Source organism: Sminthopsis crassicaudata, chromosome 1 (genome assembly GCF_048593235.1).
Source record: "Sminthopsis crassicaudata isolate SCR6 chromosome 1, ASM4859323v1, whole genome shotgun sequence".
Lineage (NCBI taxonomy): Eukaryota > Metazoa > Chordata > Mammalia > Dasyuromorphia > Dasyuridae > Sminthopsis > Sminthopsis crassicaudata.
In genome coordinates this window covers 404,359,001-404,375,384 of record NC_133617.1, presented here as the reverse complement: position 1 = coordinate 404,375,384, position 16,384 = coordinate 404,359,001, and the positions used below count along the sequence as shown (strand labels likewise).

The following is a 16,384-nucleotide window of genomic DNA, read 5'->3' as shown; positions in this document are numbered from 1 at the left end:
GTCTGGAACACTGTATATTATCTCAATTGATAGTACTTCTATGAAGCTATTTCATGACCAGCAACTGGGATTGTTTAGAGAATATATATAAAAGAGATTGAAGTTCACAAAGAGATGAATAGCAAAGATAAATATCTTTTTTAAGGCTAATTTCTTAAAGAGAATTAAAAATTAAAAGCAAGTATTCTATCTTTATCCACATATCTACAAGTAGCAGTGAGGTTGGACCTCATCAAATATAAGACAACAAATACATAAAAATCTATCAGCATTACAATTCTACATGACTACCCTCCATCAGAGTTTTAATAAGAAATGTCAAGGTTTTGAAATAACTATGAGCTAGCAAACAAAGCAGTATTTTTCTCCACTTACTTCCATGCCAGTGCTCGTCCTAGTCCTGCAACAGGCTCGCTGGTTGATTGTAAAACAAGCTCTCTGTTCCAAACTCTGATTTTCCGAGCCCCTGTAAAGTAAATGGTTTAAAGTATGTCAGTCAATATTTAAAGAAAAATGGAATATGGGAAGGGGAGAACCAAGGAAATGAAGGGAAGTTAGAAATTAGTGTCAATTCATCAACTTTTTTGAAGAATTCCTTCATTAATGAAAAGTCCAAGATTAACTGCCATAAATAAGTTTACACACAGATTTATGGTTCTCTGCTAGATTATTAAGCCTTCTAGAATTTAAAGTTTATTCTATGTTGAATCATTTCTGTTTCTCAATAGGACAAATTCAGATTCTGTATTAAAAAAAAAAACACTTAAAAAACCCCCAAATTTTCATAAGAATAATCTCTCAAAGAGGACAATGTATTTAAAACACTCATTAGGAAGAGAGAGGAAACAAGCTTTGAATATTATTTATTGAGAAACTAAAATCTACCTATTAGTAACTTAAGTCAGAGAGTTAGGGGAAAAAGCACTTACTTTTTTGAGTCACCACACTTTTATGAGGGTCTCTGACAAAATTATGAATAGGGAGGGCAGCTTTGACACCATGTCATGTAAAATACAGTTCAAGGAAAACTCTCGAGAACAGTACTGTTTTATACATAATAATTTATATAGCTCCTCAATAAATAACTGTTTAGTGAATCAATCACTTTTTAGCCTAGAATAGAGAAGAGTTGGGGGAGAGGTGATAACTCTTCAAATAAAGGGAGATCATATAGCACAGAGATCAGACATTATTATCTACAGAGAGAAAAACTAAGTTCAGTGAGTGGAATACAGCAGAAAGGTTTTGCATTCATTCTTTAGGAAGCATTCTCTAATAATCAGACATGCCTAAAAACAGAACAGGCAGTCCTGAAAAAAAAGTTAGCTCCTAATACTGGAAATAGTCAATGGGAATTTATGTCCAAAATTAGAGGTGCTATAGAAAGGAACCTTCATTAAGACTGGGATAAATGATCTCTTGATTCTCTTTTCGTCAATTAGATGCTACATAATTCTTTAGCATTTACAAATGCATTCCTGAAGTTTATAATTGGAAAAAATTATCCCAAATAAAATGACAGACAATTGCTTTAACTTACTAATAAAATTAAATTTTAAAAGAATATACTTGTAGATGCAGTTCATCTCCATACCTGTCTCCGGGCAAACAGCACTCACAGCAAAAAACTGTCCATCCCCTCTCCAGGTAACTTGAGGTCTGTGATCATCCCAAGGCAAAGCAGGCTGCTCATTCTGAGGAGGGAAGGTAAAAAGAATAACAAAAAATGCCCCCAAATCCCAAACAATGCATGACCTCTCCTATAAAATTTTCTGGTTATTAAAAAACAAAGTATTTTGTATGTAGAATAAAATCTTGACTAGAGATCAACTGCTAAAAATTCTTCCTGAATCTTCAGACTTCCATAACTAGTATATATTCAGAAGTGGTCCCTATGAAAGTAAACAAACAGAACCCCAGCTATTTCTTTGGCAATGAACCAGTACCCTAAACACATAATAATAATGGATCATAAGTGAGAAGACTCTTAGAATTGAAGATTACATTCAATGAGTCATAATATTTAATATTTAATAACACTTATGTGGCATTTTACGAAAAAGCATTTTACATATGCCTCATTTGTTTCTCACAATGAAGAAGATGCTATTATCTTCATTTTACGAAAGAAGGAATAGATTGAGAGGTTAAGTGACTTGTAAAATTTCTCTATTTTTACTCAGGGAGGTATCAGTAAATCATGTGTGTCTCACATCTAAGCAAAGTACTTTTGCCTGAGCTGATACACAAAATATAATAAAAAAAATATTACACCACAGTGTAAAAGCATTATATATTTACCTGTGTCTACTCATCAACTAAAGCACAAATAGTCAAACTGTTTTTAGCTGCTTTGTTTATTTTTAGTGAAAGAGCACTTTAGGACCATGGGCTTACTTGAAGCAAGTAAGCAAGTTGCTAAATAAAGATTTCATTCTAAGGAAGGGGATTATTTCTAGTTATATTTTTTACTTATTTTCCTGCCCTTCAATATTATTTTAATGATTGATAAAACAAGTTGTTATTCACAACATGAAATTAATACAAACAGAATTTCAAGAGAAAGTTGAACCAAAACTTTGCTCTTAAACCATCATCAAACCATCATCTTCTTTCCTATCCTCTGAAATCTGGATTCTGACCTGGTTTCATCCACTCTAGTGACAAATGAGCTTTCATTTTATTTTGCAGTATCTCAGGTTTCCAGCAGTTGTAGGCATTGCCTCCTTTCAGCACTTCTTTATAAATTATATTTCCCCATTGTAATATAAGTGCCTTGAAATTAGGGACTATTTTGCATGCATGTATTTAGTACATGGTTAAAATACTTAATAAATGCTAGATCTCTTTTTTAATATAAAAAATAGTTTTTTAGTTTTGGAATCCTGTTCAAAGTAAAAAAAAATCCCATAATGGTTACAAAAAACATAGGCTGGGAGTGGCAAACATAATCAGAAGTACCACCAGAGACTGCTAGAACTTTAAAAAGCAACTAGAAATTATGTAGTAAAACCTCATTTTACAGAGAAGCAAACAGAAGTCTTCAGAAGTTAAATGAGTCACCCAAACTCACACAGTGGGTTGGTAGCGGAATCAATATTAGAAGCCAACTCTCTTGCTCTTTTCCCTTCAATATAATATAATAAATAATATAATATAATAAATAATAATAATGGTGAATATTTTCTAGGCTTTGGAGCAAGCTAAACTTAATACAAATTCTTTTTTTTTCCCTGAGGCTGAAGTTAAGTGACTTGCCCAGGGTAACACACTAGGAAGTGTTAAGTGTCTGAGACCACATTTAAACCCGGGTCCTCCTGAATTCAAGGCTGGTGCTCTATCCACTGCGCCACCTAGCTGCCCCTTAATACAAATTCTTAACATGAAGAGGGACATTCCTTGTCAACAGTTTAGTCAACAAACTTGATACAAGTGAGAGTAGTATTTATGTTCACGATGCCAAGATTCCTGCTCCATGCCACTTAGCTACATAGTCTCAGAGGTTCTAATAGATCCAGAAAACTGAAGATTTATTATATTCCATAAAGACCAAATAATTTACCATGATTAGCTGGTTTCTACATTTTTACATTTGTTAATCATATCTGTTACCACCATATGTCTGGCACTTCCAGGAATCCACATTTTTGGATCTGACTAGCACACTAAAATTAAATTAAACTAATTTAGAAATCACCTTTGCATGTTCATAATTGTCTCCTAATTAACTGAGAATTGTTATCATACACAATGGCATTACCATTTGCTTGAGATATGCAGCTTGTTTGCCTTCTGATCCGTGGAACTGAGTCTCCTTTTTACCCCATCCAACAGTGATAAATTTGCCTAGAAATTAAATTTGGAGACATGAAAGTTAAAACAATTATAACAAATAACAATTATAACAAAAACTTCTATTATTTCCTGCTTAAGCTATTAATCAGCAATTACTTGAGATTTTAGAATTCTCATTTAATTGAACCCAAAGTGTTTCATTTGAAATTCCTTGTTTCTTAACATGCACACCTATTACTATGACGAATTTAAAGAAGCACTTTTTATTTCCCTGCTCTTTAAAAATAATTTAGAGTTTCATCTAATAATCTTCCTGGTAAGGTAGGTCAATAATTTTATGCTACAAGTGAGCAATTTTTAAAAAATAATGTATTCATGAACAAAAAGCAAACTATTGGAAAAGATAAAAATGAAATTTATGATTTCCAAGCTTTCAGCTTATCAGCTACTATTCATTTTTCTTGATTTTTTTTCCTCCTGAGACAACTAGGGTTAAGTGACTTGCCCAGAGTCACATAGCTAAGAAGTGTTAAGTATCTGAATCCAGATTTGAACTCAAATCCTCCTAACTTCAGGGCTGGTGCTCTATCCACTGTACCACCTAGCTACCCCTTTGATATTTTTTTTTTTTAAACTTAAATTCAGTTTTATTTTCACTTCCAAATTCTCTCCCTCCCTTGGGATTCTGTTTAAGAAACCAATTCTGAGTCTTCTCCTGGGCAAAGATGAATGAGGAGATAAGTTTCCAAAGAGGGAATCTGTCTCCAAGTCATTCACTAATATCTGTTCACATATTCCTAATCATCAATTTGATATTCATGTCCCACGCAGTTATCTGCTTACAATACAAAATCATTAGAACCCAACTTTAAAAATTAAAAGCATTAGATGAAATTACATTTCAAAGTTAGACTTCTACTCACTTTCTCCAAAATCATCTTGATGGATTTGCTTCTCCATGATTGGTTCAAAATCTTTGGTCATCAAAATTAAGGTCTGCTGGCCTATGAGAAAAAAGGGAAAAAACCAGGTTTCCCAAGTTTCTACTATTTTAAAAACAATATTCCCCCCAAAAAATATTTAATAATTCAATAAGATAAGGAACTAGATCTGTGATTTCATATTGAAATATAGCACTCCCAAGTGAAGAGAATCTTTCTACTAATAGAAGTTAATTGAATTTTTAAAAGATATAATTAGAGCATATAAAGACCAAACCAGCAGGTATCTGAGATGAGATTTGAAGCCAGTTCTTTCAGGTTTTCAGGCTGGCTCTCTATCCATTATACTAAGTTATGCTTTCTCAGAAATTAAAATATATTCTCTTTCCTTTCATTCATTAGCATATCAGTGCTAATGCTCACATGCCCACTTAAATGCATACACATGCCCTTTATGTCTATAATTCCATCAGGAACCACAGTTCTGTTCCATAAATACCTACTACTATTCTTCAAAGAATACTTAGAAAGCTGGTAACACACCAATAAAAGTAGTCTGTTTACAGACATAGGGGATACCAAAGAACATGAAAGTGAAAAATAGAACTTCTTAAAAAACTTGTTGATAAAAGTATCTTTTACCCTGGCTTCTCAAAATTCTTAGATTGGAAATACTAAAATGGGCAATATAGGATTAAGCCTCAAACTGTTTAGAACAAACAGCATCTTGAGATTTATTAAGTGATTTTACTAGAAAAATCCACTGCATTCTCACCTACTCAAAATTTTGTAAACTTGCTTTCACTTTCCACAAATTAAGAAAATAAGGTTTTAGCAACTCTAAGCACACAAACGAAATTTCCCCCAGACTGTGATGCTATGTTATTTTGCCCCCAAAGTCTTCTTTTTGATATTTTAAAAAGAAAAAACTTGGAGATCAAACAGATTGAGTTAGAGTACTTTATGAAAGTGTCAGTGTAAATAAGCTGTGACAACTCAACCTGTAACAAGAAGAACAAGTTCCTGGTCTGGACTCCAACTCATAACAGATAAACCACTGGCAACATTCCCAACACACTCCAGCTGAAACACACAGGGGAAAAGAAAAGTGAAATGCTGAAGTTCAGATGACCAGGAACTAGAACAATTGAGGACTTATTTAAAAGTTTCCTAGCCTTGAATCAAAATAACAATCCTCCTCCCCTCAAAAAACCCTTAAGCATCATCATCTAATTTTTGTCTTTTTTTTTTTTTAAACAAAGGAACAAATAATACAAGCTGTACAAATTGGTTCTATTCTATCTTTCTGAGCTGATTCCAAAAGCTCTCCATTCTAGCTCAACAGGTCTATCTATTTGTACCTTATAGACAGTATCACTTCTCCTGCCTTTTGAAAAGATTGTCCTTTATTCCCATGATGTTCCATTTCTCATTTTAACCTCTTGAAATCCCTAGATCAATACAAGCTTGGCTCAAATGACCTCTTACAGGAGCCTTTTCCTAGTTCTATCCCATCCCCAACTGTTTGGATTGTTTACTAACACCAATATTTTATATCTGTTAATTTAAGTGCATGTTAATTCCTCAATTCTTCCCCACCCCCAAAAAGGAATTTAAATTCCTTGAAAACAAAGACTCTTTTATTTTTGTCTTTGTATTATTAGCACAAATGTCTGAAAGCTCCAAATAAGTGCTTACTGAAATGAGTTATACAAAACTTGTAATGCAATACACTTTTGATCATAAAATGACCTAAGTTAAGATATATAATGAACAATTTATAGTTAACCTAAGAGATGGAAAGACCAGACTTAAAAAGAACTAGGAAAGCCAAGTCACTAATCTGGAAACACTATTGGTAAAACAAATAAGGGGAGAATATACATACCTTTAAAAAAAAAAAAAAAAAAAAAAAAAAAAGTTTACTTCCTCTATAATCTAAGTTTAGAAGTAACTTTTACTCCATTAGTCTTAATACTTTGTAATACTGATGCATTTATGATCAAAATATATATATATATATATATATATATATATATATCAGGTATTTTTTTTTAAATGCATAAATTCAGACCTTTAAAAAATTTCAAGTTAGGATCACATTTTCTGAAAATGGTCAACTTACTTTTAAAACCACAAGGCATAGCTCTTGTCAATACTGTAATATTTTCCTTTGGAAAGTTAGTTCTATTATTGTCAATAGAAGACAACATAAATTCTCTGTATTGTTCTAGTAGAGGAAAACTCTCTAGATACTGCCAGAGTCAGGACAGCAACTTTATTAACTATGAAGTGACAACATGAAATGCAATGACATTTAACTTCTAAAAATTATGCTCTCAGAATCCTGAATTGTAATCCAATTCAAATCAAGTCTTTACTATAAACACAGGAAACATTAGGCCACTTTTCAAGTTACCTGCAGACACTAATCCATTTTTCTTTTACCTGGCTAGTGCTGAGATTACAGAGAAGAACATCTCCTGCAGCTGTGGCCACACACACCGACTCCTGATCTAGCAGATCCTGGACACCCACAATGCAGCCACTGCCGTCTTCTGGAAGAAAGCCTTCCGACATCAAGGAGATCTCACAGGTTACCTTTCACCCAAAGAAAATCACAGATGAGAAAGCCAAGGCTCTTAAAACAGCACAGAGCACCAAATCATAAAATAATGTATAATAGGTTTACAAATATACTAGTTTCATAAAATGCCTTCAATTAAGGAAAATTTAATTATGCTGAGGGAAAGATTATAACCAGTAGAGGATTAGTGAGATCTACTTAGAGGGATGGCAAGCTAAGAATTATAAGTTGTCTTCAAGCTGAAAGAATATAAAGACTAAAATGTTCATCTACTGAAAGGCAGAAAGTGGGTTGATGGGAACAGAGAATTTGGTTAAAAGAACTCCCATTATTTCAAACCAATTCTGTTTGTCCTAAGCAGAATGTGCATTCTGAGTACTCAAATGTTTTCAGTGAGTTTAAATCAATAGGCCCAAGAAAATTACATCCCAGGGCAATTTAAAAACAAACAAACAAAAAAACAACCAAAAAAACCTATGATAAACATGAGATCTCAAGATGGGGAAAAAAATGTGCTATATACTCTAAGTGAGTATATTTAGAATTAAACACACCCCAAACTGCCCCCAAAATATAGTGACTAATGGATTTCTGTAAACCTAAGGAGAGGTCTGTCATAGGATTTTATTGGTTATTTTCTCTTCCAAATTTTCATTAGTATTCAGATTAGCCAAAGGCCCAAAACTAGAGGGATAACTATGGTACATATGATGGAATTGGAATCCCAAAAGATTTTAGAAAACTAAAATAAGTTTAATGTTTAAAAAAAAAAAAAAAAGATTGGGATAAATATGAAGTCCTACCACTTGGATTTTTAAAAATTAGTTGCACAGTATTGAACAGAAGTAATATAGCTAGGGAAGAATTGATGTGAAAAGGATATAGGAATGTTAGTAGACTTCAAACTCAATTTAAGTATGATATAGGCGATTAAAAAAAACAAAACCTATATGATTTTAGATTACATTTGTAGAAATGTGATATCTAATACAAAGAAGGTGAATAGTCTACTCTAAGACTGCCCTGAACACATTTAGAATATATCTGAATAAATGAAAAGCATTTCAATTTCAGGAATGGATGAGCCAGAAAATGTCCAGAAAAAGGGGGCCAGATTGGTGAAAGGACTCTAATTCATGCCACAGAAAGGACTTCTCAAAGGAATTGAGTAAGTTTAACTAAAACTGGGAAGACTTAAGGGATTTATCAACTGTCTTCAAGTATGTGAAAGGTTGTCAAATAAAGACTTATTCCACTTCACTCCAGATGAGAGATCTAGGAATAACAATGGAAGCAGTAAAAAGGATTTTAACTAGATATTAGAAAGAAAAAATCTTAAATTTGTCCTAGAGAGCAAAATGAGCTTTCTGGAAAGATTATTCAGGCAACATTATACCAGATAGTTTGTTTCTGAGACCACTTCCAATTCAGAAATACTAAGTTTCTGATTTTAATTGTTTAAAAAACTAAAAGCAGTGATACTAAAACTAATGTTGTTTATAAACTATACAACTAAATAGTTGTTTATAAAAATGATATCAGAATCTAAAAGAAAAAAAGGGTTCTGACAGTTCCTTTCAGTTTCTTTGTATTCTTTTTTTTTAAAAGATATCATGGTCACTTCACTTCATATTGAATCTCCCTCCCTTAGAACAAATAAATATAGTCAAGAAAAGACCTTATGGCTAAGGCCTACTACTTTTCTTCTGAGAGGGAGGAGGCATTAGTTCATCACCAATCCTTAATTCTAACAGTCTCTGAAACAATTTTGAGACCAACAAACCCTCATAAAGCAAAATCCACATACATATATATGTGTGTATTTAACAAATTATATATATATATATATATATATACTATATATATAAATAACTATGTATAATATAAATAAATAAATATTATATATATATATATATATAAATTTAACAAAGTACATGCCATTTCACACAACAATTCAAGCAAGTAGATATCTCTAATATGTGTCTATAACATCAATAAACAAAAAAATTGGTGTCTCCTCCCTCTGACCCTCATTAAAAGCCTATGGGATGTGGAACAAAAGAAATAATGCAACTACTCAAAACACATTAAGAACATGTACCATAAATGAGAATTTGTTCAGTGGAAATGGAATAAAGGGATGTGTGTGTGTGTGTGTGTGTGTGTGTGTGTGTGATATATACATATAACATTTATTTATATATCTCCTGAATTAGGTTAAACTTCTACCAAATACTCTACAAAGAATGGAAATAGATCATGACTTGAAATAACTATGCCTTTTATGACACCTGTAAATCAGCAGGGATTTTTCATTAAAGGGAGAATGAAAACCATACAATTAAATTGATGCCACTAGAACGTACTTGGAGAAAATTTAGAAGAACCAGACAATGTCTATGACAAGATAACAAAACTTCCCAAGTGACTCACTTCTCTTGCAATAGGATCCACTTCTATCAGTCCATATCCTGAGCCAATAAGCAGTGTGCCCTGCTCAGTCCGCAGGGAAAAGCATTGGGGCTTCCCTAGGGGCTTAATGTCCTTGAATTCCAAGGTCCGAAGTAACTTTAAGTTTCGCATGGTGAATAAAGAACTGTTGGCAGAAATAGTTTCAAAATTAAGTTGCATTCAATCAAAAAAGGAAAATGAATAAATGGGCATAAGAAAAAAGGATGAGAAAAGAAAACCAGGCAACTACCATCCTGCACAGATATATATTTTCACAGAGACAGAATCTGTTTCTAGCTTGGCCCTTTAAAACCAGCAAATCTGTATCCTAAACCAGATCCCTTTCACTGCCAAACTTCTTAATAACCAAAAACAACCCCCCCCACCAAAACAACAACAAAAAACCCCAAACACCTGTCAAAACACATCCATGATAATTCTTCTGACCCTCTGGATGCACAGACAGAGACGACAGAAGGGAACACTTTTTCATTCATTCACTAAACACACCTAATGTGACTAATGCCTCCCAAGTGTTTAGATCCAGTTCCACCTTCCTACTTCAACTCCAGATCGATCATTAGGACAGTGCCTAGCACATGGTAAATGCCTGACACATGCTCATTAACTGAAAATGACTTTGGGGTTGGATAAGAAAACTGAAGTCTGGGGAGATTTCAGTAACTTATGCCTAAGGTTAAAGAGGGAATAAGTGCCAAATACAGGACTGGACTCTGGAGCCAGTCTGCTCTTTTCACTACAGAGGAAACCCCCTGCCCCATGATTCCCCCTTACTTGCCCCACACTGGTTTCATTATATCTTCCTTCCCCTCCCCCCACTCATTCACCTCCCCAGTTTTGTCTAATTTTTGCCCAATTCAAATTCAGTCTAAGCATCACCTCCTCTGGGGAGCCTTCCGAAATCTACCAATAAAAGCATCAGTGCTACATGCTGGGGATGCAAAATGAAGCAAAGGAAGTGCTCGCCTTCAAGCGTACAATTTAATGAGCAGACAGCCTGTAAACAAATGTATGCGAAGCAAGCTGTACACCAGATAATGTAAAATGAAATGATTAACAGAGGGAAGGCACTGAGATTGAGAAGCTGGGCCAGGCTTCCCGTAAGGTCGGCAAGGGCATAAGTTTACACTACTCCGCCTGGCACTGGTACTTGTTGGAATGCCCTCTTTCTCTGACAGTCAGCTCCAGAAGGGGAGGGGGAGGGGAAGGGGGAAGGGCCCGCTCGCCAGCCCGGCGGCGTCCCTGACCACGCCTCGCTCGCAGCATCAAGTGCAGCGCGGAGACAACGAATTGGAAAGGCCTTTTCTTCCGCCTCCTCCCGGGGACAGCATACAAGGGGGAAAAATATCATTTAAAGGTTATTCCGAGAGTGTAGCTGGTGGAATTCAGGGGACCCCAGAGCCCGGAGAAACCAGCGCAGCGGGCACGCGCAAAGCCGCTCACGGAATCGAAGGGGGGGGGTACAATGCGCACGTCACCAATGGGGGAGCCTACGCGTCCGTGCCCCCTCGTTCTGAGAAATGCATCCAAGCGGCCAGCTTCCCGTCACCCGAAATAACTGCGCATGCATTTACCTGCTGCTGTCCTCTCTGAAAGGGAGTCCGGCAAGGTTGGCGGCCTAAACTTGGCCACGCGCAGCCCTTCCTCTGCGGCGCACGCTCTCCGCCGCGAACCCAGCCGAGCCTCGGGCTTCACCGAGCTTCGTCGGCCTCGAACCTTAATGCGCAGGCGCCGGGGTTTGCGGCACCGACCTCCCTTCGGGCGCGCGCGCGCGCTTCCTCGGGTTTTTCAGTCTCTTGGTTTCCGGCGAACAAGCATATGCACCAGGTCTAAGCTCTTTCTTGGTTCACCGGAGCTGGGCGCAGAGGCCGCGGTTAGAGCCGGGGTGAGAGCTTGGCTGCTGGAGACCGGGATCGGTGCGCCAGCCCCAGTCCCGCGTGGCCACGGGGGAGTACACGTGACAACAACACGACCTCGTGACAGGGGCCCGGACACGTGGTGGCTCTAGGGAAAAGGCGGGAGAGTTAAAAGATGGGCGTTTCCAGATGGGAGCGGACTAAGGGAAGAAGTGAGCTCCCGGGGTGGGGACGAGTGACCGGCCACGGGAGAACTGCCCTTGAAGCTTCGCCCTTCTTCCCTCTCCCCCGCGTGCATCCTCCTCTGTACGTGTCTGCTGGCCACCATCTCCCACGCGTGCGCGGGCTCGCAAGTTTGCTACTAGCTTCGGGAGCGTAACACTGACAAACCTCCCTCTCCCGCGCCCCAGGTTCTGTCAGTCATCTAGTTAAGGCAGTTCGACATTATCCGTCTTTCCAGGTCTATGCCGCGTTCGTTTTCCTGTGAACTGTCACCGTAATAGCTTAATAGGGTATCCCAGCTTCCAGTCCCCGTTATCACCCATCCTCCTGCTCACTACCTTGCCAGTTGCTTCTGCACAAAACTCAACAGCTGATCTGTCGTGTCCGATTGTACGTAGCTCCAGGGACAAATGATGACATTTTCTTAACAAAGATACTGAAGTGGTCTGCAGTTTCTTCCCCAAGGTGTCTCCATTTTACAGAGGAGGAAGTGGGGCAGAGAGGGGTAACAAAGTTAGTAAATACTGAATTCGAGCCAGATCTTCCTAACTGTCTAGGCGACACCGAGCTACCCAATTCAACGCTTCCTGAGAACTGGAAGAATCTGGGATGTCACCCACTACTCCTTAAAAAAAAAAAAAAAAAAAGCAGCTCCCTATTGCTTACTGAAAACAATAACCAGTGCAACAAAATTAAATAATTGAAATTTGGCTTCAGGCGCTTTAGCTGCGTGTCCCCTGTAAAGTCTCTTGGGTTTCTTCATTTGTAAACTAACTTCCAAGATTTGTTGTTAGGATAAAATGATATTTTCAAAGAGATTATGTAAGTGTTGGTTATTATTGTTGAATTTCCTTTATGGTGTAACTCCAACCTATTTTTCCAGTAATATCTCACACTACTCCTATGCCCCTTTTCTTCTTTAATCCCTCCACCTATTGAAATCCCATTCCTTGTTAACCCTATTTAGAAAGAATCTTTGCCATCTCTGGACTTTGGAGCAATTTATATCTTTTCTTTCTTTCTTTTTTTTTTTTTTTTTTTTTACTTGTGAATGTTTTGTATCTTTTTTTTTTTTTGGACTTATGAATAATTAAAAGACATTTATGTGCAAAACTCTATGCTCAGCATTGGGAATATAAATATAAAAAGAAACACTTCCTGCCCTCAAGAAATTCACTCACATTTTACTAGGAGAGACAACTATATCTGGAGGTTTCAGCTGGATGCAAAGCAGATTTAATGTCATTTTCATTGATAAAAGCCATAACAGTTTCTGATTTTGAACTATAAGAACAGCAGTGACTTCTGGGTGATAACTGTGGAGGCGGGGCTCAAAGCAGGGCTGGAAGTGTGGTGTATACTGTTATTCCCAGAGTTCTTGGGTCAGTATTCTGGACTTCTCCATGGAGGTCTGAGTGTCCATGATAGGCTAGGTTTGTTTAATGTGGCTGTCCCTCCTTCATGGCAGCCTCCTGCTTCAGCCTCGTTTGGCCTGGAGATGGCATGTGGTCAGGAATCAGTGAAGATGTTGGGACCTCCACAGGCCATCATAAAACTGAGGCCTAATGATATTTAGTGATTCTTTGGAAGACGGCTGCAGGTTTGGGTTATAAGCAGAAATGGTAGTGGTGGGGTTGTGGTAATGTCCACTAGTGGCAATTGGTCAGTAGTTAGTCACCTTTTCAACTTATCTTACCTTTCCAACTAAATAATAATTTTCTTGAGTCAGTCAACTAATATTTTAGTGCAATAAAAATACATAATTAAATAAATTTTTATAACTATTTTATATAAGATAAATTGGGAATAGTTCCAGCGAGAAGACTTCTTGCAGGAAAGTGTGATTTTAGCCAAGACTTGAAGGAAGCCAGAGAAACCTTGAAGTAGAATTGAGGAGCAAGAGTGTGGATTCAGGAAACTGAGTTTTAGATTGATCAAGAAATATCCAGGACACCCTTGCCACTCAATCACGCTATACATGGAGAGTAATAAGATGTAAGGCTGGAAAGGGGCAGAGGTGTAAATTGAATGGCTTTGAATGCCAAACAAGATTTTATATATGAGCAGAGACTGGGGAATCGCTGGAGTGTGTTGAATAAGAGAGAGTCAATCCTGCATTGTAGCAAGATCTAATTTTTTTTCCTGTTAAAATGTATTATTTATAACATTCTTTTCAGATTTTAAGTTCCAAATTCTCTTTCTTCTACCTTCCTCCACTCATTGAAAAGGCAAGCAACATAATATCAAACTATACATGTGAAATCATACAAAACATTTCTATATTTTAAAAAAATTAAGTAAGAAAATTACATATCAATTTGTACTCAGAATTAATCAGTTCTCTCTTGGAGGTGGAGAGCACTTTTTCATCATCATTCTTTGGATTTGTCTTTTCTCACTGTACTGATCACAATAGCCAAGTCTTTCACAATGCATCATATCATACAACATTGCTATTACTATGCACAATGATCTCCTGGCTCTTCTCACTTCACTTTATATCAGTTCATATAGGTCCTATGGTGGTGGTGAGAGTAGTACCCTCTGAAAAAAAATTCCCAGGTCCCTTTTGAGATGATGTATCATCAAAATGAGACTGGCTGGACAAGCCATTGAGTTGTTCATTATAGCATATATTTGGGGCAGACTAAAGATAAACAGTGAACTGAGAGCACAATTGAATGAGAGGAAGAGAGTGAACAAGATTGCATTCAGAAAATCATACAGGATTCTTAATTACATCAAATTGTTTTCTCCAGAAAAGCCTCATGTTTTCAACATAATCATTCTCCTGGGATGCTGTAATGATGTTGCGAAAATCACAAGTAATTGAAAGGACAAAGGGAGACATGAACCTGTGTCCAAATCCTAGTTTAGCCCTTTCCTACCTCTGCACAAGGGACAAGTCACTTTCCTTCCTTGAATCTTAAATTCTTCATCTTTAGAACAAGTATGGTTTCTAAAGCTGCTTTTAATTCTAGCTCTGTGCTTACCCAGTATGTATGACCTCTCTTGGGCTTCCATTTCTCATTTGTCCTGAAACAAAGGAAACAATGTTTTGTTTTGTTTTTTGTTTGTCTTATTTGTCCTTGTGATTTGGAGCATCTGCTCTCCTACTATAAATTTGCACAGGCCATCATAAAACTGAGGCCTAGTGATATTAAGTTATTTGGTCAAACAGCTAAATAGCAGGAGATGGACTTGAACCCAGCTTCTCTGACTTTCCAGACCCAGCCCTCTTTCCGCCACAGCTGCTATCTCCTAGGCAGAGAGAGAAAAAGACATACCAAAGAGAGATGGATAATATGCTGGATAGCAGAATTAGGTTCCCAAGAAAACATAACTTCCTGAAATGAATCTGAGGTTCAAAGTTGGCTAAATGCAAAAAGAAAGAATTTTAAAAGCATTAATGTGAAGTCCTCAACTAGGTTTAATATATAAAGACCTATATAACACAAATTGAGGGAGTCCCAGCCAAATAAAACATTTATATGACAAGCCTCAAGAATATAGTTGACAATAGTAAATACATTGAGTCACCTGTGTTACTGGGCAGCCAGAAAAGCTAATATGACCTTAGGTTACAGTAATAGTTGATATCTACAACAATCAAATACAATATAAGTATAAGCAAGAGTACCAATACTTTTTACATTCTCCAAATTTTGATGCTGTCAGATAAAGAGCCAGTCATTCTGTCTTAATTATTTTTCTGATATTCTGAGGCAAATGTCCAGAACAGTGAAAGAAATAGAAACTGTGTCAAACAAGAATCAGTTGAAGAAACTCGGGATGTTTTCTTAATGAAAACAACCAGATTGTTGCCATCAAATATTTTAAGAGATGCCCTATGGAAGAGGATTGATTAGACTTGCTCTGCTTAGTACTGAAGAGAACACAGGCAATGAATAGAAGTTATAAGGGGACATTTTCCACTCAGTAAAAAAACTTCCTAACAATTAGATCTCTCAAAAGTAAAAAATAACCTCCCTTTTACTAGAGGTCTTTAAATAGAGATTATCGGCAGAGAGGATTTATTCTTTAGTTAGAAATTAGAATTGTGCTTCAGGAAATGGTGAGTAGGATTCTCTCAGAAAAACCTGAAAAGACTTTCATGACCTCATGCAAAGTGAAATGTACTAAATACAAACTAATAGCAATATTGTGAGATAATCATCTGTGAATGACTTGGCCATTCTCAGCAGCTCAATGATTTCAGACAACTCTGAAGGACTTATGATGAAAAATACTATTTATTCTCATAGAAGAAATTGTACCTCAAAACAGAGTGAAGCATACTTTTTTTTTTTATGTGTGCCCATGCACTGTCAATAACTTTTTATTGACAGAACATATGCATGGTTAATTTTTTACAACATTATCGCATTACACTCACATCTATTCTGACTTTTCCCTTCCCTCCCTCCACCTCCTCCCCTAGACGGTAGGCAGTCTTATACTTGTTAAATATGTTATAGTATATCCTAGATACTATATCTTTGTGTAGAACT

General features: G+C 36.5%; 1 protein-coding gene across 2 annotated transcripts in view; it reads right to left on the bottom strand.

Annotated features, from left to right (window-relative positions):
- ELP1 (elongator acetyltransferase complex subunit 1) overlaps positions 1-11,507 on the bottom strand; it is a 60,824-nt gene extending 49,317 nt beyond the window's left edge. The window contains exons 1-8 of one of the 2 annotated variants that reach the window (XM_074280066.1): positions 11,370-11,507; positions 9,757-9,919; positions 7,185-7,337; positions 5,738-5,819; positions 4,719-4,799; positions 3,761-3,846; positions 1,595-1,694; positions 376-466 (exon numbers count right to left, since the gene is read on the bottom strand). In XM_074280066.1, the coding sequence (XP_074136167.1) occupies positions 376-466; positions 1,595-1,694; positions 3,761-3,846; positions 4,719-4,799; positions 5,738-5,819; positions 7,185-7,337; positions 9,757-9,906 (743 nt within the window). In that variant the 5' untranslated portion in view covers positions 9,907-9,919; positions 11,370-11,507. Of the gene's footprint in view, positions 1-375; positions 467-1,594; positions 1,695-3,760; positions 3,847-4,718; positions 4,800-5,737; positions 5,820-7,184; positions 7,338-9,756; positions 9,920-11,369 lie in introns of those variants that run through there. The other variant, XM_074280067.1, reaches the window with a different exon arrangement.
- Positions 11,508-16,384: the final 4,877 nt, after the last annotated feature.